Source organism: Triticum dicoccoides, chromosome 4A (genome assembly GCF_002162155.2).
Source record: "Triticum dicoccoides isolate Atlit2015 ecotype Zavitan chromosome 4A, WEW_v2.0, whole genome shotgun sequence".
NCBI classification, from domain to species: Eukaryota; Viridiplantae; Streptophyta; class Magnoliopsida; order Poales; family Poaceae; genus Triticum; species Triticum dicoccoides.
Window position 1 is genome coordinate 283,464,240 of NC_041386.1, and position 21,966 is coordinate 283,486,205.

General features: G+C 49.2%; 1 protein-coding gene across 1 annotated transcript in view; it reads left to right on the forward strand.

Moving 5' to 3' along the window:
* Window positions 1-21,356, forward strand: part of LOC119285792 — a 30,276-nt gene extending 8,920 nt beyond the window's left edge. The window contains 2 exon segments of the mRNA XM_037565123.1: window positions 20,577-20,995; window positions 20,998-21,356. Of these exon segments, the coding sequence (XP_037421020.1) occupies window positions 20,577-20,995; window positions 20,998-21,071 (493 nt within the window). The 3' untranslated portion in view covers window positions 21,072-21,356.
* The last annotated feature ends 610 nt before the right edge of the window (window positions 21,357-21,966 follow it).

Here is a 21,966-nt window from a genome sequence, read left to right on the forward strand (position 1 = left end):
GGGAAAGATCCGACTAAGTGGCATAAGTGGTGGTCTGGTGGTGCATCCACTAAGTCCGGGCACGCCTCAACTTGAAGATCCAAAGGGTTCATCTCCAATGTCGGTCCTCCATCCAATAGATGTATCATGTAGACAAGGAGACAACAATGAAAGAATGATCCATCCAATATGCGTATTTGAGGATGGCTCAAAGTGAAGGAGTTCACCTTTAGTAGCTTCTTGAAAATGTTGGTGTCGCACATCATGTACGCCTTCACATAACCAATATGTCTTGTGATGGTACTATCTTGCGAATTCTCCAAAACGAAAGAACATGACAAACACTCAGAAAAACAAATGAGGTTAGCGGAAATGCAAAACCTAGCATTCGATTGGTGAAATACCCAACAAGTGTTTTCATCATTCTTATCATAAGAAAGTACAAGATGTGGCATGGTATGAAAGCATATGATGTGACTACAACAAAAGACATTAGGCTCAATTAAACAAGCATGCTTCACAAATAAGGTGTCCAAGTCTCCAATATCAATAAGCATGTTATTGTTGCACTCACTACAAGTGGATATGAGAGAGACAACTAATGGAGACAAGAGACAATGATCAAGATAAATCAAGTGAGAGGCATGTATATATACGCTATCAACCCAATGCAATGAGCACTTATGTATAATGGGTGATGCGACAAAGCAAGTGATCATATTAAACAAGTCATGCAAGCTAGTAGTGCCAAGATGCAACATACTAGAAGGAATCATGGCGAACATGTCATGCGTGCAAATAGCGGGCATACATAATGCACATGACATGGCACAAGTATGAAAGCAAGATATGAGTAAAGTATCATCATTGTATTGACAAGAAGTCCTATGTAAATAGCAATGGAACATCATGACTCTTCCAACACAAGAATCAACAATAGCATGTGGCACATGGTAAACATGGCAATAGCAACAAGGATCTTCATCAAGCATGCAAATACACATAAAAGTAGTATAATGGTGAATCATGGGTAAAATGCAAGTAAGGGTCACAATTGCATGTCAAAAGCATATAAAAGAGGCATAACATGCAAAGTGAACATGGTATGATGTACATAAAGTAGCAAGTGATATATAGCCCATAGCCGTGTGAGCGCCAAGTAAAAGAGATGCGCGTAGTCCTTGCGCGAAGGGAACGGTGTGAAGTGTTAAGCTTTATGCACTAGCCAACACAACCAAAAGTCCGAACTAATGGAAAGGACTAGTGCAATCCACATATACTGTAACACCCCCTCTCACGTGTGACGGGGAAGACAAGTCAACACGTGCAACCGGAAGAGAGCGCCGGCGCGCGAAACTCACGTATGACTCAAGAGGCCTCTACGTGGACACAAAGGGGGGCTACCAGCAATTTTTAATAAATTGCGAAAGCCAGGACCTTAGCTCTGATACCATGTTAAGCTTCATGCACTAGCCAACACAACCAAAAGTCCGAACTGATGGAAAGGACTAGTGCAATCCACATATACTGTAACATGAAGGACAATTCACAGGATCTCAAATTATTGTTGCTCTCAAGAGCTCGTTTCGTCAACTTATGGGATTGTGAGGTTGACGAGTGTTCATAAGTACCTACACAAAACAAAGGCAAAGGAAAAATTGTGTGTGCGTGGTATACGTACACATCATCCATTATGATGCACATGTGCATGTGTTGGTTAGCACAAAATATTCAATGCTCAAATAAATGACATGCATGAGGAGAGGTTTGTTATTATGTATAGCATAATGGAGACTCAAATTGTGTAATGCATCATGAGAAATATGTAGAGCATTTTTATTCATGGAATGCATATGGTGTACACTATCATGGGAATCATGCAAAGTATGGAATGCATCAAAATCTTCTAATATGTATGAGGAAACTATGGGGTCTCCTCATGAGCATTAATGGAAACATCACATGGAGAATATTGACAACATCCGAAACAAAACATATTTGGTTCTATGTGATCATGGCATGGTTATAGTAGATGAATTGCGGAAATCATGTAAAGGAAGCATGGCAATATCATCGCATGAAAAACAAAAGCTAATGACCATTATCTCGTCATTTATGCCATAAGTGCAAATATGTTTGATTTTATTGGGGCATGCATAGTTACTATGTTGAGATTGAAATGCAATATGGGAGATCTCACTCATAGCATTTGACAAGTTTAAAGGATTATCAAACATAATGTGACCAATAGAATTTTACATGATATCCTATGGAGCATAGCATCACAGCAAGTCAAGTCAACATGCTCATCACCATATTCATCATAAATGGGTGGTATATCGAAACAAGACATAGTATGCGATGAATCCATAAGGTGGTCATCATCATGCAAGCAATCATTTGCAAGATAGTCCACTAGTGGGACGAGAGAAGTACCATCACCTATGTTACCTTGAGAGCTCCACTCATGTGTTGTAGGTGAGGTTGCAAAAATTGACACTTGGTCAATAGCTTCATCAACTTGATGGTACCATGTGGGGGGGTGCAATATCGTCCATCATAGCTCCAAAGATTTGCGACTCGCTCGCCGCCGCCTTGAAGATGATGAAGGGGAAGAAGACATGTAGTCGGACAACATTTGTCGGATTTCCTCCATGTGTTTGTCCATCCTTTTCTTGTGGTAGTTGAACGTGTCGGCGAAGTAGTCCCTTCTCCTTGCTTTGGAATGTCGTAAGTCGGTGGCGATGTTCTCGATGCCTTGCATTGCTCGTTGTAGTCTGAAGTGGCTAGTGTTGGTGTTGGAGTTGTTCGTGCCGTAGATGTCGAAGACCGGAGATGAAATGCTCCGCCTATCCATCACAAGACTCAAGCGAATGTGAGTGGAAGAAAGAGAAGAACTAGGCCAATGTACCTTACCCGATGTTGAAGATGAATCAATGATCACTCAATAATGTATCAAGGAAATAGCACAATTGGTACCGGATCTTGTCAATTCTCACACCTACACAAGTAAAGCTTTTGGTGGAGCTTGGTGAGGATAGTGACACAACAATTTGATACAAAATGTTAGCAAGAGTCAATAATGTTGAAAGAGATTCATAAATTCGCAAGTGAAACAAGTAGACCAATAGCAATATGTGGCACACGGAAACACACACACGGATAGATAAATGGGGTCGTGCAACCAAGGAATGAGCTCAAAATATGGAATACACGGAAAATGTTCTTGTTGCACAACTCTAGAGAGACGCTAGCACGATTGCTCAATAGGCGGATATGACACTTGTGCACAACCTATAAGAGACAAAAATGCAACGACTTCTTTTTTTTTTGTATGGCCACTATGCGAATTGCACAAACCAAGATAGCAATTGTGTATATGCGGGAACAATCTTGTGACACAATAAATGATACAATGAGATATGCACGCAATGGGAGATGCGTCTCGATGATCAAAGTGCACAAGTAGCGTGGCCCGACAATACTCAAATGGCTAGTCTCCATGGAAAAGTTACGCAAAGATGGCTTGGGGTTAACAATGCAATTGCAAGGAGAATGTACAATGATGTCGTCGAGGTTACCGTTCGTGGCGATGATGAGTGGCGGTGTTCTTGATGTAGAACCGTTTCTAATTAGCCGAAACACCTTAGGAAACGAAAAAACTGTGAACTCAAAATCTAAAGGCAAAAGTCAAATGGTGGTAGCGGAAAGCGGTGGTGGTGTTCGGAAGCTCAAAGGGATTGCGGAAATGCAATGATGGGTTATGCGAGTCGGAGTTGAAGTCACCGTCCCTAAGTAGCCGAAACACCTTAGGAGACACGAACCACAACGCAAACAAAATTGGGTGAAGTTGGGGAAGTGTATGATGGGCGAGGTTATGCGGAAGTTATGGTGGTGGTTGATGAAGAAGTCACCGTCCCCAAGTAGCCGAAACACCTTAGGAGACTCGAATCACTACACAAGCAACCACAAATGCAATGGGGATAAAAAAGGGTTAGGTTGCAGAAGTCGGTGGTGGTATAGCGGATGATGTGGTGGAGGCCCTAGGCAAAGATGCCAAAGTTCCAAAAATTTGATGGAGTCAAATGATGGAGGTAGTATTTTTGTGGGAAGGATGATGTCAAGAGCTTCAAAACAAGCTAAAGAACGTCAAAATCCGAGTCCGGATGAATTAGTTATGGCTGAAAAAATAATCAGCCGAAGTCAATATCTACAGGGACCGGACGTCCGGTAAGTGTCGGATGTCCGGTGGACGGACGTCCGGAAGCTTTGAAAATTCGGTACTTCCTTTTTGTTGGGTGGCACCGGTCGTCCGGAAAGTTTCGGATGTCCGGTGGTTCAGGAGGCTCTGGACGTCCGGTAGATGTCGGTCGTCCGGTGGGTCGGGGTCAACTCGAGATCCGAGATTCGGGACGCGATTTTGGGCGGAAATTGATGATTTTGAGGGCAAAATTGAGGAGATTTCGTGGATGAAAAGTGGGGCAAATCCATGGATCAAAATCAACAAAACTTCACCAAACCAACAAATAACAAAAAAATTTGAGGCTATTTTTGATGGGGATTCTCGAAATTAGGCAAGAACAAAGCAAAATTAGGCTAGAAAATGTTAGGCCTAGCTAATCTGGCTGCCTTTTCTTTCTTTGTGTTTTCTATTAGAATAAGTGGCACATGCGGTCTGATGTGACCCATGCATGCACGTAGAGTAGGAGAAGTGCTCATTGCACGTTCTCTCTTGGATCCTCCTGGTTAGTAGCGGTTGTGGACGTGGCCGTGGGATGGCGCGGCCGTCTCGGATCACATACCAGCTGACCAAGAGTTAGTTAGCCCTTTTATCGTTGTACTTTGATAAAACAGAAGCAATCAACAGAAAACGCTGCGCAGTTGGTGGCAGCACAAAACTGACTCTCTCTCTCGTTCGTGTTCATCGCTCTCTTTCTGATCTTCATTGCTCGATCGCGTGTCTCGACAACGACAATTGGCATCAGAGCTACGTGGTGTTTGATCCACTCTTCGATGGCTGGCGGTGTCCGATCTGCGGCGTACCATGCCTGACACCGATTCTGAGAAGGAGAAGAACAAGAGCGGGACGAAGTCGCCGCCGAAGACGCCACTATCCACAACACCCGTGGCGCGTCGGCAGCGACGAGCTCCGCATCGTCGAGCGGGTTGTGCGGGAGAGCGAGACCTCTTCGTCATCCATGGTCCTCACCCGCACAAACTACATGGAGTGGTCTCTTGTCATGCAAGTCAAGCTGCAGGTCGCCCGTGTCTGGTCCGTGGTGACTGAGGACGCCGCCGACGAGCACGACGACCGGCGCGCGTGCAGATCATCCTCACCGGCATGCCACCGAAGATGATCCAAGTGCTGGCCGCCAAGGACACGGCCAAGAAGGCCTGGGAGACAATCAAGACTCTCCGGATGGGCAACGAGTGCGCGCGAGGCCAAGGACTAGGTGCGCCGCCGGGAGTTTGAAGAGCTCCGTTTCAAGGACGGTGAGTCCGTCGAAGACTTCGCGCTGCGGCTCTCCGGCCTCGTCTCCGATCTCGAGCTGTATGGCGACCCGGTGACGGAGCACAAGGCCGTCCAAAAGTTCCTCCACGTTGTGCCGCGCAAGTACCGGCAGATGGCGATGGCGATCGAGGCCCTCATCGACCTCAAAACCATGTCGATTGAAGAGCTCACCGGGTGCTTGTCGGCGTGTGAAGATCACTGCGATCTGGACGACACAGCGCAGTCTGGCGCGCGCCTCATGTACTCCTCCGTTGAGTGGGACGCACGCGAGCGGCAGCTCGGCTCCGGCGGGTCATCATCCGGCGGCAACAGCAAGAACAAGTCGCCGGGGAAGAACAAGTCTCAAGACGGTGGCAAGCCTGTGCCGGGGAACGCGGGCGCGGGTGGCTCCGGCGGGAAGAAAAAGGGCAAGTGCCACTATTGCAACAAGCCTGGGCATTGGAAAAAGGAGTGCAGGACTCGGCTCAAGGACGAGGACCAGAAGGGCAAGCAGGAGCATGCCAACCTTGTACAAGCTGGCGCCGAGCATGATCAGGGGCTTTACATGGCCATGGTCACCCGCGTTGACTCGACACAGCTAGTGGCGCCTCAAGAGGTGTATCTCAATGAGGAGGAGGTCATGCCAGTCCCCTCGCCGGATGGGGTGTGGTTCTTCGACATCGGGGTCAGTAACCACATGACGGGTGACAGACACGTCTTCTCGTCGCTCGATGAAACCGTACACGGCTTGGTGAAGTTCGGCGATGGCTCCGTCGTGGCCATACGGGGCGCGGCAGTGTGGTATTTCGCTGCCAGGGCGGCGGTCAGCGCGCACTCACCGATGTCTTCTACATCCCAAGTTTGCGCACCAACTGTTAGGAATATGCAACTTGTATTCCCATGAGGCCATAGGCCGATATATATACATGTACAGATGTGAAACATATGCAGGAAACCCCTTATATAACGGGATAAATACAAAGGGGTACATGACTTATAATATAACTCTAACACCCCCCCTCAAACTCATGGTGGATGAACAACACTGAGTTTGGAGAGATAAAAGCCATGTTGTGCTCTAGTCTGGGCCTTCGTCAGGAAATCCGCCAACTGTAACTCGGAAGGCACATACTGAAGAGCAATAACCTGATCCTGCACACCAGCGCGTACATAGAAAGCATCAACACCAATATGCTTGGTGAGCTCATGCTTCACAGGATCACGCGCAATGCTAATAGCACCTGTACTGTCAGATAAGCGCGGAGTCGGTGTAGTGACAGAAACACCAAAATCCTGAAGTAACCACCGTAACCAAGTCACCTCTGCCGTCAAAAGAGCCATTGCTCGCAACTCAGCTTCGGCACTCGAACGGGAAACTGCAATCTGTTTCTTCGTCTTCCAGGCAATGAGAGAACCATCAAGAAAAACACAATAAGCAAAAAGTGAACGGCGATCTGAAGGATCACTAGCCCACGTAGCATCCGAATAAGCCTGAAGCTGTAAAGAACCGGAGCGAGGAAAGAATAGACGGTGAGAGATTGTGCCCCGAAGATATCGGAGAACACGAAGGAGATGACTATAGTGGACCGATGTGGGAGCGGAGACGAACTGACTCAGAATATGAACCGGATAAGAGATATCCGGACGAGTGACAGCTAGATAGACAAGACTGCCAACAAGATGACGATAACGCGTCGGGTCAGGGAGGGGATCACCATCAGTAGCACGGAGGTGAACATTGAGCTCCATAGGAGTCTCAACAATGCGTTCGTCAGTAAGAGCAGCACGAGCAAGAAGATCCTGGATATACTTTTCCTGGGATATAAAAAAGCCATCAGAGGTAGAAGAGACTTCAATCCCAAGAAAGTAGCAAAGAGGGCCAAGATCAGACATAAGAAACTGCTCACTAAGACGGGCCTTTACAAAGGCAATATACTCGGGGTCATCCCCAGTGATGACCATGTCATCAACATAGAGAAGAAGAGTCCGACCACGAGGAGAAAGGTGAATAAACAATGTTGGATCATGAGCACTTGCTGAAAAACCAGCAGCAGTGACCACAGAGGCAAAACGCTCAAACCAGGCACGGGGGGCTTGCTTAAGGCCATAGAGAGAGCGACGAAGACGACGGACCATGCCATTAGGAACAGAATACCCAGGTGGTGGCTGCATGTACACCTCCTCACGCAGCTCACCATTAAGAAAAGCATTCTTAACATCAAGCTGAGATATAGACCAGTGGCGTGCAGAGGCAACGGCAAGAAGTGTACGAACAGTGGTCATATGTGCCACAGGAGCAAAAGTCTCGTCATAATCACGACCATGCTCCTGCTGAAAACCACGAGCCACAAGACGAGCTTTGTGACGCTCAAGAGAACCATCGGAGCGAGTCTTAACCTTGTAGACCCACTTACAAGTCATGGGACGGACTCCGGGAGGAAGGGAAACAAGATCCCAGGTACCAGTGCGTTCAAGAGCAGCAATCTCCTCTGCCATCGCAAACTGCCATTCAGGATGAACAACAGCCTGACGATAAGAAGTCGGCTCAAGAACAGCAGCACCAGCGGTGGAAAATCCAAAGCGATCAACAGGCGGACGAGGACGAGAACGCAAGCCATAAGTAGGCTGAGAGGAAGATGACGACACATCCACGGAGACATCCACAGGACGTGAACGACGAGTGTAATACTGAGGAAAAGATGGAACAATAGGAGGAATCGCCAAGGTAGAATCGAGGGGTGGCGACGAAGAAGTCACCGGAGATGAAGGTGTAGAATCCGGTGACATGCTAGACGAGGAGACCGTGGAAGATGGTGGCATCAAATCGAGTAGAGGTGGAGAAGCAGAGGGAGCGGAACGAATAGGCACAGGCTCGACGGGGGTGATAGGTGAGTCAGGAAAAGTGAGGAAAGAGATATCCTCCACTGAAAAGGTCGAGGAAGATGGGCGTGGGTAGAAGGGACGAGACTCATCAAAAGTCACGTCTCGAGAGATACGCATCCGACGACCGCTAGGATCCCAACAACGATAGCCCTTATGCTCATCACTGTAGCCTAAAAAGACACACTCAACAGACTGAGCGGTCAGTTTGGTGCGTTCGCGAGGGGCAAGAAGAACATAGCAAACACGACCAAACAAGCGAAGCATCGAATAATCGGGAGAACGATCAAAAAGACGCTCGAAAGGAACACCACCCTGTAGAGCAGCGGAAGGCTGGAGATTGATAAGATAGGTGGAGGTGGAGACGGCCTCAGCCCAAAAATGAGGCGGGAGAGAGGCAGTAATCAGCAATGCACGAGCCGTCTCAAGAAGATGACGATGCTTTCGCTCAGCCACACCATTCTGAGCATGAGCACCAGGACAAGAGAATTGAGAGAGAGTGCCTTCCTCAGCAAGAACACCACGCAACATCTTAGAGATATACTCGCCAGCAGAGTCAGCACGAAGAACACGAATGGGTGAAGAGAACTGAGTATGAACCATGGCAGCAAAACGCTTATAAATAGACAACACCTCGCTACGAGAAGTCATGAAATAAAGCCATGTGTAACGAGAGAAGTCATCTATGAAAATAATATAGTATTTATGACCACCTTTGGAAGCGAAAGGAGCCGGACCCCATACATCAGAATGGACTAAATCAAAAGGACGCTTAGACACTGACTCACTATGTGAATATGGTAACTGAATCTGCTTGCCAAGACGACAACCCTGACACTCTAAAGAGACATCTCTTGAGACAGACCCCAGAAGGCCTCGACGAACTAAAGACGACAACCGAGAACCACACAGATGACCAAGTCGATGATGCCACTGCTTGAAGGAACCAGTAACAGAGGCGACTGAAGCGGAGGAACTGGCGATAGTGGTGGCAGCAGAAGGAACATGAAGCCAGTCCAACTCCCAAAGACCCTGAGAATCACGGCGGCGAGGGCCAGCCCCAACCAGAGTGTGCGTGCGACGGTCCTGGACAGAACAAACGTCAACGTCAAGGATGACGCGACAACCAGAATCAGTAAGTTGACCAGCAGAAAACAGATTCATGGTGAGTCGAGGAACATGAGCAACATCAGGAACAGAGTAAGGAGTGGTAAGAGTGCCTCTACTAACGACAGAAAGTGGAGTACCATCAGTAGTGAGGACATGAACAGGAGAATCCAGCGAGCGAAGAGAGGACAAAATGGAAGAATGAGAAGACATATGAAAAGAAGCTCCAGAGTCCAGAACCCATGGGGATGTACCTGACTGTGTAGAGGGTGATTGCTCAGTGCGGGAAGCATCAGTCACAGAACCAGCAGTACCCGTCGAGGAAGAACCTGAAGCCGCGAGCAGACGCTTAAGTCTTAGAATATCCTGCTCAGTCAAAGTAATGGCTGAAGCTGTCGAGGTAGATGACGAAGTCCCTGAAGATGATGATCGCGCCTTGCGCAGGTGTTTCTTCTTCGTGTAGCACTGAGACTCAAGATGACCATCATTGTTGCGGTAGTCGCAATGTGGACGGGGGCGACCTGAGCCTCCAGAAGGAGTGGGCAAGAGCGGCGGAGCACTCGAGCGAGAAGGGGTCGGTGCAACAGGTGGCGTAGGAGCACGAGTAGCGAGCACAGAGGGAACCTCCAGCAAACCAGCACCACGTAAGCGAGTCTCCTCAGCACGAATCTCAGAAAGCGCCTCCATGAGAGAAATACGGCCACGAGCAAACAACTGAGCACGCTGGGGCTCAAACTCCTTACGGAGCCGAGACAGGAACTCATAGACGTGATGAAACTCCAAATTGGCCTGGACAGCCTGGCAACAGGGGCAGGTACGACAACCAGCACTGTGGAGAGAATCAAGCTGGCGCCAGATAGCAGAACTCTGTGCATAGAAGTCATCAACAGTAGAGTCACCCTGCTGAAGAGCATGCTCCTGACGGACCACAGAAAGGTATAAGGCATCACCAGAGGGCTGATAGCGCTGACGAAGACGGGTCCACATCTCAAAGACAGTAGGAAGACCCAGAAACTCAGAAGCAAACTGAGGCAGAACACTAGCAGTGAGAATAGCAGCAGCACGAGCATCATCATCAAGCCACTGGGTGTAAGCAGACAGAGCACTAGGATAAATCTGAAGAGCCTCCTCATAAGCCAAAACCTTCTCATCATAAGCACGATCAGCAGCCACTAGGTGTAAGCAGATAGAGCACCATGATAAATCTGAAGAGCCTCCTCATAAGCCAAAACCTTCTCATCATAAGCACGATCAGCAGCCTCATCAGCAAGCTTAGCCGCATCCTTGGCGGCCTGATTAGCATCCGGAGCAAGAACCAGTGGAGTCGGCGGAGTAGGGGCCACCGGAGGAACCGGACGTGGCGGACAGCAGACCTCGCCAGAAAGAACACCCCAGAGACGAATGCCACGCATGTGAATGCGCATAAAGCCAGTGAACTCGGTGTAGTTAGTACCATTGAAAATCACCGGACAGCGAGGGACAGCAACATAGCCTGATGCAGCAGACATATCTTCTTTTTTTTCTTTTCTTTCTTTTTTTTGTTTTTTTAGCAGAGATCCAAAATCAGCAGAATCCGACGAGAGCAGCAAGGACGAGACCACCAGCTTCCAATCGGCAACAGGACGGGATCGGGGGAGCAGCAGGCGGTCGATCCAGACCAAGGGGTGGCTGGCAGCTGGAGGCAGCGGCGGGATCTAGCAGGGCCTGTGCGAGTCGGAACAAGGGCGAGCTCGAGCGGGAGCGTCCTTCTCGATCGGGGGAGGGGCTGCGAGCGATCGATCGGGGGAGGGGCTGCGAGCGATCCTTATAGGATCGAGAACGGGAGAGGAGGCCCGATCCGATCCAGGACGGGATCCGAGCGGGACAAGGAGATCGAGGCTGTGGCCTCTATCGGGAGGAGAGACGGATCAATCGCACGAGTTGCAGCGTGCAAAAAAAGTTAACCTAGCTCTAATACCATGTTAGGAATATGCAACTTGTATTCCCATGAGGCCATAGGCCGATATATATACATGTACAGATGTGAAACATATGCAGGAAACCCCTTATATAACGGGATAAATACAAAGGGGTACATGACTTATAATATAACTCTAACACCAACATCGTGTTCATGGGGCAGCTAGACGAGGCGGGCTGCATCATAAGCATCGCTGACGGCGTCATGGCAGGCTATACACTGGCGCGCTCACCATCGACGCGCCAGCGTGCTTGATGGCACAAGGGGATGACGCGCCCTGGAGGTGGCACGTGCGCATGGGGCATCTGCACTTCCGCGCGCTTCGAACCATGTCCTCCAAGCAGCTCGTGCGCGGCATGCCCGTGATCGATCGGGTTGAGGAGTATTGCGATGGTTGCGCTCTTGGGAAGCAACACCGAGCGCCGTTTCCGTAGACCACGGCGTACCGAGCCGAACGCGGCCTGGAGCTCGTGCACACAGACTTGTGCGGGCCGATCACACCGACGACTCCAGGAGGTAACAAGTATTACTTGCTTGTGGTTGATGATCATAGTCGCTACATGTGGCTAGAACTACTGAAGTCCAAGGACGAGGCGTACCCACGCTTCAAAAGGATCCATGCCTTGGTCGAAGCTAACGGAAAATGCAAGCTGCGTGCATTCAGATCGGACCACGGCGGCGAGTTCAACTCCACAGAGTTCAGTGAGTACTGCGATCAGAACGGCATCAAGCACTTCACCACTGCACCATACTCACCGCAGCAAAACGGAGTCGTCGAACGCCGCAATCAGACTGTAGTGGAGATGGCCCGATGCCTGATGAAGAGCATGGGCATGCCGGCGTTCTTCTGGGCAGAGGCAGCGAGGACGACCGTCTATCTGCTGAACCACGCGCCGACCTAGAGCCTAGAGGATGTCACGCCCTACGAGGCGTGGCATGGCCGTAAACCCAACGTGCAGCAGTTGCGCACTTTTGGGTGCACGGTTCACGTCAAGCGCGTCGGCCCCGACATCACCAAATTGAGCGACCGGTTGACGACGATGGTGTTCGTTGGCTATGAGAAGGGCTCCAAGGCGTACCGAGCGTATGATCCAGCAACGAAGAAAGTCCAGGTAACTCGTGACATTGCTTTTGAGGAGAGCAGGCCATGGGCTTGGAGCACCCCGGGCACGAGCGCAGTCACCGTGGCGCTGGCGACATTTACCGTGGTATACACCATGGACAACAGTGTCCAAGAGATTGACAGTGGGTCGACAACCCCGCCGGTCACTCCTCGAAGCGCGGCGACACCCTCTACACCAGCCTTGGGGACGCCGCGGTCACCTGCAGTCGCCACGCCATCGACGGACACGCCCGAGTCGTCGCAGTCCGAGCCGGTGACACCCACGGACTCGCCGAGGGCCGGCTGGGACATGCCTCAGTCCCACGACTACAGGTGTGATGTGCCAACCGGGCAGCCTGTTCGTTACCGGCGTTTCACGAGTGTGCTGGAGGAGACCGAGGACCAGGCGGTGCGCAAACAGTTCGAGCGCTGACTGCTAGTGCGCTGTCTCTTCAGCGCCAAGGAGCCACGAGGCGTGGACGAAGCGCTTGCAAGCAAGGCATGGAAGGGTGCCATGGATGTTGAGATGCAGTCGATCATCGACAACAAAACTTGGGAGCTAGCTCAGCTCCAGGCCGGACACAAGGCGATCGGGCTGAAGTGGGTATACCGCGTCAAGCGTGATCTGGCGGGCAACATCATCAAGCATAAAGCCCGCCTCGTCGCCAAGGGATATGTCCATCGCCAGGGGTTGGATTTTGAGGAGGTTTTTGCTCCCGTAGCTCGCATGGAAACAATACGGCACACTCCGGCTGGGAGGTCCATCATATGGACGTGAAATCTGCCTTTCTGAATGGTGATCTCCATGAAGAGGTATACGTCGCTCAGCCACCGGGGTACAAGGTCGCCGGCAAGGAGGATAGTGTACTGCGACTCCACAAGGCGCTGTACGGATTGCATCAGGCTCCGCGCGATTGGTACGTGAAGCTGGACGAGTCGCTGGCTGCTCTCGGCTTCACACGCAGTCCGCTGGAACACGCCGTCTACCGACATGGTGACGCGCACTCGTATCTGCTGGTGGGTGTTTATGTGGATGATTTGATCATAACTGGCACAAATGCAGCAGCCATAAACTCTTTCAAGATCCAGATGCAACAGCTATTCAAAATGAGTGATCTTGGACTGTTAAGCTACTACTCCCTCTGTTCACTTTTATAAGACCTTGAAGACATTTCAGACGATGTACAAAACAGCCCATTTTGAGTTGTCTGAAATGACTTACAAAAGTGAATGGAGGGAGTACTTAGGAATTGAAGTGGAGCAGAACAGCAGCGGCATCATGCTCAGTCAGAAGAGCTATGCTGGGAAGATCTTAGAGATGGCAAACATGGCAAGTTGCAATGGGTGTCACACTCCGATGGAGTGCCATCTCAAACTGAAGAAAGAAGACAACGGAGAGCCATTTGACGCCACTCTGTATCGCAAAGTGATCGGAAGCCTGCGTTATCTTGTGAACACATGGCTTGACATAGCACACTCGGTGGGTATGGTCAGCCGTTTCATGGAGAAACCTAGCACACACCATTGTGCGGCAGTCAAACAAATTCTGAGGTACATCAAAGGCACCATGCACCATGGATGCAACTACAAGAGAGGTCGGGACAGTGCCAAGTTGCTTGGGTTCAGTGATAGTGATCACGCCGGCGACACCGGCGATCACAAGAGCACCTCTGGACATGTCTTCTTTCTTGGCAAGAACCTGATCACTTGGAGTTCTCAGAAGCAGAAAATTGTTGTCCTTTCTTCTTGTGAGGCGGAGTATGTGGCCATAGCTGTTGCGACATGCCAGGGGTTGTGGCTAAGCCGGCCGCTGGAAGATATGACAGGGGTCTCACCAGCAAAATTCAGACTGTTGGTGGACAATAAATCAGCGATTGCTTTGAGCAAGAACCCAGTCCATCATGATAGAAGCAAACATATACTCCCTCCGTTCCAAATTACTCATCACAGAAATGGATGTATCTAGAACTAAAATACATCTAGATACATCCTTACTTGCGACAAGTAATTTGGAACGGAGGGAGTAGATGTGAAGTTCCATTTTGTCAGAGATTGCATGGAGAAGGGACAAGTGGAGATCGATCATGTGGGGACTCAAGACCAACTAGCTGATGCATCGACCAAGGCACTCGGGCGTGTTCGTTTCATTGAGATGAGGCAGAGGCTTGGGGTGATCAGCATTGGGACATGAGGTTAAGGGGGTGAAATGTTAGGCCTAGCTAATCTCATGGCTGCCTTTTCTTTCTTTGTGTTTTCTGTTAGAATAAGTGGCACATCCGATCTGATGTGACCCATGCATGCACGTAGAGTAGGAGAAGTGCTCATTGCACGTTCTCTCTTGGATCCTCCTGGTTAGCAGCGGTTGTGGACGTGGCCGTGGGATGGCGCGGCCGTCTCGGATCACATACCAGCTGACCAGGAGTTAGTTAGCTCTTTTATCGTTGTACTTTGATAAAACAGAAGCAATCAACAGAAAACGCTGCGCAGTTGGTGGCAGCACAAAACTGACTCTCTCTCGTTCGTGTTCATCGCTCTCTCTGATCTTCCTCGCTCGATCGCGTGTCTCGACAACGCAGAAAACGGGGGTAGGGGATCCAAATTTGTGATCAACCATGGCTCATGATACCATATGATGCGGGGCTAACCCGATCTAGGCCGATCTTCACGAATGGAGGGGATTCCCACGACGAACACGAAGAACATGAGGAGGAAAACACGAGGGGAACGAGAGGAAACACTCAAATCAACAAGATACGATCACACATGTGCTGGATCCATACACACACGAGGTCACAAAGATCCAAAGACAACAAAGGAAAGATACACAGTAACTAGTTCATCCCCTTAGAAGGAGGTCTTGAAGGTCTTCCCGTGAGGGGTCTTGAATCCACTTGGGGATCTTCTCCGTAAGGCCGTGGTCTTCGATGGAGAAAGTGTCAAGTGGATGAGCACAACTCTATCTCACAAAATGAGCTAAACCAATGCTCACCCTAAAATGGTGGAGGTGAAGGAGTATATATAGTCTAGAGCCACGAAGGGTTAAGTGAGGGGCGAAACGGGTACATGGGCCTCGGGCCTGAAGCTGTGCGCAGATAGGCGTCCGACGGGTATCGGTCGTCCGGTCGCTCGCGAGTGTCCGGTCGTCCGGAGGAGGCCGGACTTTCGACGTTTTGGCTCTGGTCCGGTAGCGTCGGATTTCCGGTCGGGGTCGGTCGTTCGGGCGCTGTAGACTTGGCCTTCGTCTGTAGTTGTTCTGGCTGGTGAAGTCTCCAGGCGTTGGACGTCCGGAGATCGTCGGCCGTCCGGTGATCGTCGGACGTCCGAGAGCTGTAGCTTTCTGGCAGCTCCTTCTCTTGCTCCGGTTCCTCGCCTTCTCGTCCAATGTTCCTAGCTGCTTCATGGTCTTCCTCTTGGTTCGTGATCATGCATAGCACATACATTTGAGGTAGTAGCCATGTCTCATATGTGGAAAGTGAAGGTTCGGAGAGGAGCGAGTTAACCTTGTGTCCAATGGCGCATGCTTGAGGTCTCGTCTTATGTCTCCTTGGGTCATGGGGAGTAGTCATAGTGTACATGGGGATGACCATAGGATGCTCCGCGTCACACTTTGAGTTTGCCTTTGCTTGTTGCTGACACGCTAGCCATGTTTTGGCCAAACACATACGATCTGAATTGATGCATTAAGGGCGAAGAGCATGGCACAAACCTATGTTTATGGAGGTGTTTTCGATGACAGCTTGGAATATTTGGAAAGAAAGGAATGATAAGTTGTTCAGAGGGGTGCAACCTTCACACAATTTGTGGCTGGCTAGATTTAAGGGGGATTTTGCGTTGCTGAAGCATAGGGCTAACAAGAGGGTACATCCCTTTATTTCTTCCTTTCTTGAGTCTATTCATTGACATATTTGTAACCCTTAAAGCTCTGCCACTTTAGATCTAAGGTTCGGTTTCTTAGATGATTGGCAAGGTTTTCTAGAGTTAGGTGCGAGCAAAATTACACATTTACTTAGAAATCTCAGCCTTTCTGTGTGCTTCTGGACTAGTTTGGATTTATTTATTTATCACAAATTAGGAGTTGTTGTACAAGAGGGAAAGAAAGTAACAAGGGATCCGAAATACACACACATGTCCCCTCGTCGTCCCTGCAGGCGACTCGGGTGGCCACCCCGCCTAGTCTCCCTCTGCCTGCCCTGTCCTTCGCTGCAGCGAGCTGGAGTCGCCAGGGCAAAGTCCCTCATGGTGACTAGGGCGGTGGGAGCCCACCCGCGTGTGCGTGCTCCTCCCTCCCCGCTTGTCTCATGCCAACGCCCATGCCTGGCCTGTGCTGTCAGAGCTGGTCCTGGCCTCCTCTGGTTTGCATCGTTGCCTCTTCTTGCGGCGTGGCCATGGCTGCCTTGGCTAGCGTGAGCTCCATGACGGCTACCACCGGCGTGCGCGCGATCCCCGTGCGCCCTTCAGCGTTCTGGTCATTGATCCGGCGGCTTCCGACCTCCGGCATGTGTCATGGCCAAGGCTTTCTCTGATCCGGCAGCTAGGCTCGGCCGGCGCTACACACGGGTGCTCAGGGCGGCTGCTCTAGTGCGTGGCATTGGGCGTTGGCTGCCGGCCGTCGAGCGCTTTGGTGGAGGTGGGCCAGGGGCCATGGGTGTTGTGCGTAGGCGGGTGGTGGCCCTCTGGTTCTTGGCGAGCGGCAAGTGGACAGATCTGCGTCTCGTGCTCCTGTCCGGTAATGTCGGCCCTTGGGAAGAGCTCTCTCCGGTGAGGTGGCAGTCAACGGTGAGGTGCTCCGCCGTCAGTGTTGGTCCATGCGGTGACCACTTCCGCCTGCGATGGCGGCCTAGCTTTGGATTGCGATCGCCACCGAAAGGTCATTGCGAGGGTTAGTCTATAGATTTGGTAGATTCCTTCGATGGTGAGATGCAATCTATGGACGATGGCTTGACCCAGAGGGTATGGTTGTGCAACAGTGACGGTCGGTTTTCTAGCCCAGCGCTTGTAGTTGCTATGTTCGCGTGGAAGTGGTGGCGATAACACATGATTGACTTTGATGGTGGTACTTCTTGAGTACTTGGTCTCGAGCTCCGGGGTGAATACCTAGGTCTGATTTGAGTTGGTTATACCTAGCAATGGCGATATTTTTGTGTTGTTACCTTGTTGAAGGCATTGCTAGGATATGCTCAGACTGGTTCTTTAGGGCCAAAACCTAAACTCTGGCCTTGGTAGTTTGATCCGGTGACGGCGGCGCTCGAGTGTCGCTCCCTTCGTGAAGGCGTTACTGTTGAAGATCCTCGTATTCTTTGTGGTGTCAAGAAATGGTTGGTGCGGATATGGTCATTGCTATAGTTTGTCGATCGCAGTTTTGATCTCTTCGGAGTTTTTCTTTTTTCTTGCTTAGGCATAGCTTTGGTCTTATATGACTGCTATTTGCCGGCAGATTTTCTGTGTGTGCATTGGTGTTGGCTGTGTGCATCCTAGTTATGCAGAAGCCGGGTGTCTGCTCACTAAGTTTGTACTTGATGCTTCATTTTGAGTCAAATAAAATCCACCCTTTGTTAAAAATCTGAAATTCTGCTCAACAATTTTACGCCACAATGGGTGCCCTAACAGAGTGGTGGTAAAAGGACGTAAGCTGGGCTTACCCAATATAGGACATTTGGATGAGTGTGCGAACACTTTTGTATTATTGGTTTATCACCTAAATGTTTCGTAGTATTTAAACAGGTTTACTTTGAAGCTGCAGATTCTTAGAAGGCTAGAACTCACTTTACCAATCACCAGGTTGTATCTATGGTTTATTTCATCATTTGAGTGTCTCAGTAAGGTGCTGAGCAGGGTTTTTTTGTAGTTACTAATTGCACCCGGACCATTACACTTTCTAGATTCTAGTCATACTCAGTGGCGGAGCCAGCCCATTCTGCAAGTCTGGGAAAGAGTCAAGTGTGGCCACTTGATCAGAATTTGCCCAAAGGAACTCTTAGCTGAATTAACATTTTCTGCTATGAAGCAATGGTGATTCGTCGCCGGAGCCTGGGCAGGCCCCCGGGCTCGCCGGGTGCTAACTCTGCCATTGGCCATACTCTATATACAGTTCACCTTAGACTTCTTAATGCAAAAACTAAAACTGATATTGCTAGTAACAGATGATATAAAGACGGCAATGACCCAATTTTCCAGGAAGGTCGGGAAAGAAGCATAGCTATTTAGAGTAAAGGACAATATACGCGATTTTAGGTGCCGCGTATATAGTGTTGGAGGTTAAATCTTTTTTCAAACTTACCAATATATTTGTAGATTAATGATGCAGTGTATGCAGTGAATACCAGCTGAAATTTGATTTTGCTACCTATAAAGCTATACTCCACGGTCGACATCATATGCACCTGTACATGGAGAACAAACCTGGCTAGCTGAAGGCTAGACATTCGCTTCCTTGCCAGTCAGGTGGGAAACTTGTGCTGCTTAGGCAGGAGCCTTTTAGAACACTCCAAATGTGTTGTGCATTGGTGGTTGCTATAGTGTTTAGCCGCCACCGCTACTTTGATTCCTGGGCAACAAATTCAGTCATACCCACATTATGCAAAATATTTAAATACACGTGTTAACTCATGTTGTTCATAAAGTATACAGTATGACACCTCAACAGCAAAGTTGATCGAACTTGAAGATTCTTATGCGGCCTTAAGATAGCTCAAAAAGGCTGATCAGCGAACACATTACAGTGAATCCAGGCGAACATTTCTCTGGGGAAGGAAAATGACCTCTTTAGGCCCCGCTTGGCAACTCTGTAAAACAGGGCACACGAATAAGTTTACAACGGTATTTTACTAGCCATCAGTGAGGAACCACCAGAAATCCTCTCCCTTGTACAAGGCTGTTTGGGAGCACATCCATCTCCAAGAGCACCAAAAGCACTAATCGTTCTGGCCATCGACAGGTGCCCCGTCACGGCAAGCTTGATGCCGGCGCCACCGTTACTGACGAGAACGATGAAGCCAGTGGCTGCGTGGACAGAAATGAGTAAGGCGAGTGTCATTGTTTTGTTGTAGATGAGCCGGCGGTGGCACCCTTGCGAGGACCGCTGGTCCTCCCAGCCACCGACGAGCTCTGTTACATGGTGTCGCGCTGAGGATCTGCAGCAAGGTGCTGTTCCCAAGGCTGCCGCGATCGTAATAGTAGGTGGCTGGGCTCAAGGCCCTCTCGCCGGCATCGTTCCATAGGGTTGCGGTGGCTCTACACTGCCGCCATGTCTGACCTTGTGGTGCTCACTGCTGCAGCCACACCCTACGCATAGCTCTCGCAATTGCTGGCCGACGGCGGATCTTCTGGCCATGGTCGTTTCCATACGTAGGCGGGGCGGTGCCCTTGGCAGGGAAGCACCGGGGTTTGAGGGTGGAGGGCTCGAAAGGCAGGAGCAGCAGGGAAGCAGCCGGACTGAAAGGTGGCCGCGGCCTGGCCTTGCCCTGATGCCTCTGGAGATTGAGCAAACACGGAAAAGAAAGCAGAGGTCAAAAGGAGAGTTATATATTTTACGGTTGTACACCTCTCTTCAGTATGTATAAGACGTTTTGGCAGTTCTATTGACAGTTCAAATTGAAACTGCCAAAACGTCTTACATTTGTGGACAGAGGTATTATTTGGCAAACCGTGTGGTTTTTATGGGGCTAATATGACAAGGAATGGCAATCGGTTTTGGAAATGATGAATTTTTGTGGGTGCCTGTAATTTACACCCGAATTGACCAAAAAAACGTCCATGCAAGCTGGCCCTTAGCCTTTACTGTACCCTCGGTGAAGTCACTTCACACGTTAGATGGATCCAGTGTTGGTCACTCTCTATTTTGATGTGCAACTGGCAGATTGATGTCCTGAAACGCGTTTTATGCCTTATCAGCTTCTGCAGCCATGGCTACATGTTGTAATCATTTGCTCTATCTGCCATTGATGTTGAATTTTTTTCAGAGATTTTTGCCTTCTGCAGTTTGTGCACACAAGTAGATTCATTGCTTGTAATTTGGTTCCAGTCCTTTTTTCTCATGGTTCTTTCCCGAATTTTCCCAGGGCAATTTTCAAATATTTTACTTCAGCAATGGAATGGTTACAAAGAAATAAGTACTTCCATGTTGTGGTTAAAGGTGTTGAGAAGGATGGCTGGAAATTTGTGTTACTCGCTAGATTCTCTCCTCTGCCTTCGTACATCATCAACTACGCTCTATCTGCCACAGATGTTGGATTTTTTGGAGATTTTCTCCTTCCTACAATTGTTGGCTGTTTACCAATGATCCTACAGAATGTTTCCATTGTAAGCCTTGCTGATGCAGCGGTGGCCTCCACTACAGGATCTAAGAAATCTCATGTCTATTCTTATTTGTTCCCAATACTTGGAATTGTGTCCAGCATTCTCATTTCTTTGAGGATTAAGCAATACTCTTCTGCCCTTGCAATTCCGGAAGAGCTTACAAACCCACCCACTAATGGAACATCAATGAGGATTCCAAGCTGACTCTGGCACAATCTGAAGATACCTCTTCTGAGAAAACTACGAAAAGAAGATGATTGTTCAAAGCAGTAGTCAAATTTGAGCCTTTGTTTTTTTCCTGAGAATTATTGTAAGGTAAGACTTGATGGAAGCTACTGTAGATGTTAAACCGGAGTTAGAGGTTGTGGTGGTTCGCGGTTGTCTTGTTGAAGTGTATCCACTTGTACTGAATCTGACACCATATTGTAAAATTTAGACATGCTCTGTAGATCAACCTTGTTTGCTGTTGTAAGTAGAACATTCTGTGGCATTCTCTATGAGAGTTACTTGCATCCACAATCCAAAGCAAATTCTTAAGTGAACTCCAAGAAATCATTTGGCTTTGGTTGCACTCCCCATCACATTATTTAAACCCATGATATTTTCCTCCATCTCTCTGTCCAAGAGGATCTTCCTTGGCCTCTCTATACACCAGCGAGCCAATCATATAGTCCATCTATTCAAGGTGTGTGAAGGAAGCTGTCCATGAACGGTTTCCTCCGCAAGCACCCAAGATATGGTCACCAGCTCATCGGTGAACATCATCACTATGTTTTTGGGGAAAACTTTTGATCTATTCATAAACTGTAAGGTAGTATAAAGAACATTGGAAGTAAAAAAATAAAATACATCTAGGTCCGTAGACCACCCATCAACGACTACAAGAGGACTAGAGTGAGCGAAGGCGCACCACCATCACCGCCTCTTCCTCATCGGAGCTGGACAAACCTTATTGTAGTAGATAGTTGGAAAGTCGTCATGCTAAGGCCTCGTAGGATCAGTGCACCAGAACAACAACCACCGTCGATAAGCAGACGCGTAGATCGGAAGGGTCTAACCTGTAGACATACGAACAAAGACGAATAAAGACCAGATCTGTGTGGATCCATTGAAGACAAACACCGACCGAATCCCATGAGATCCACCATAGAC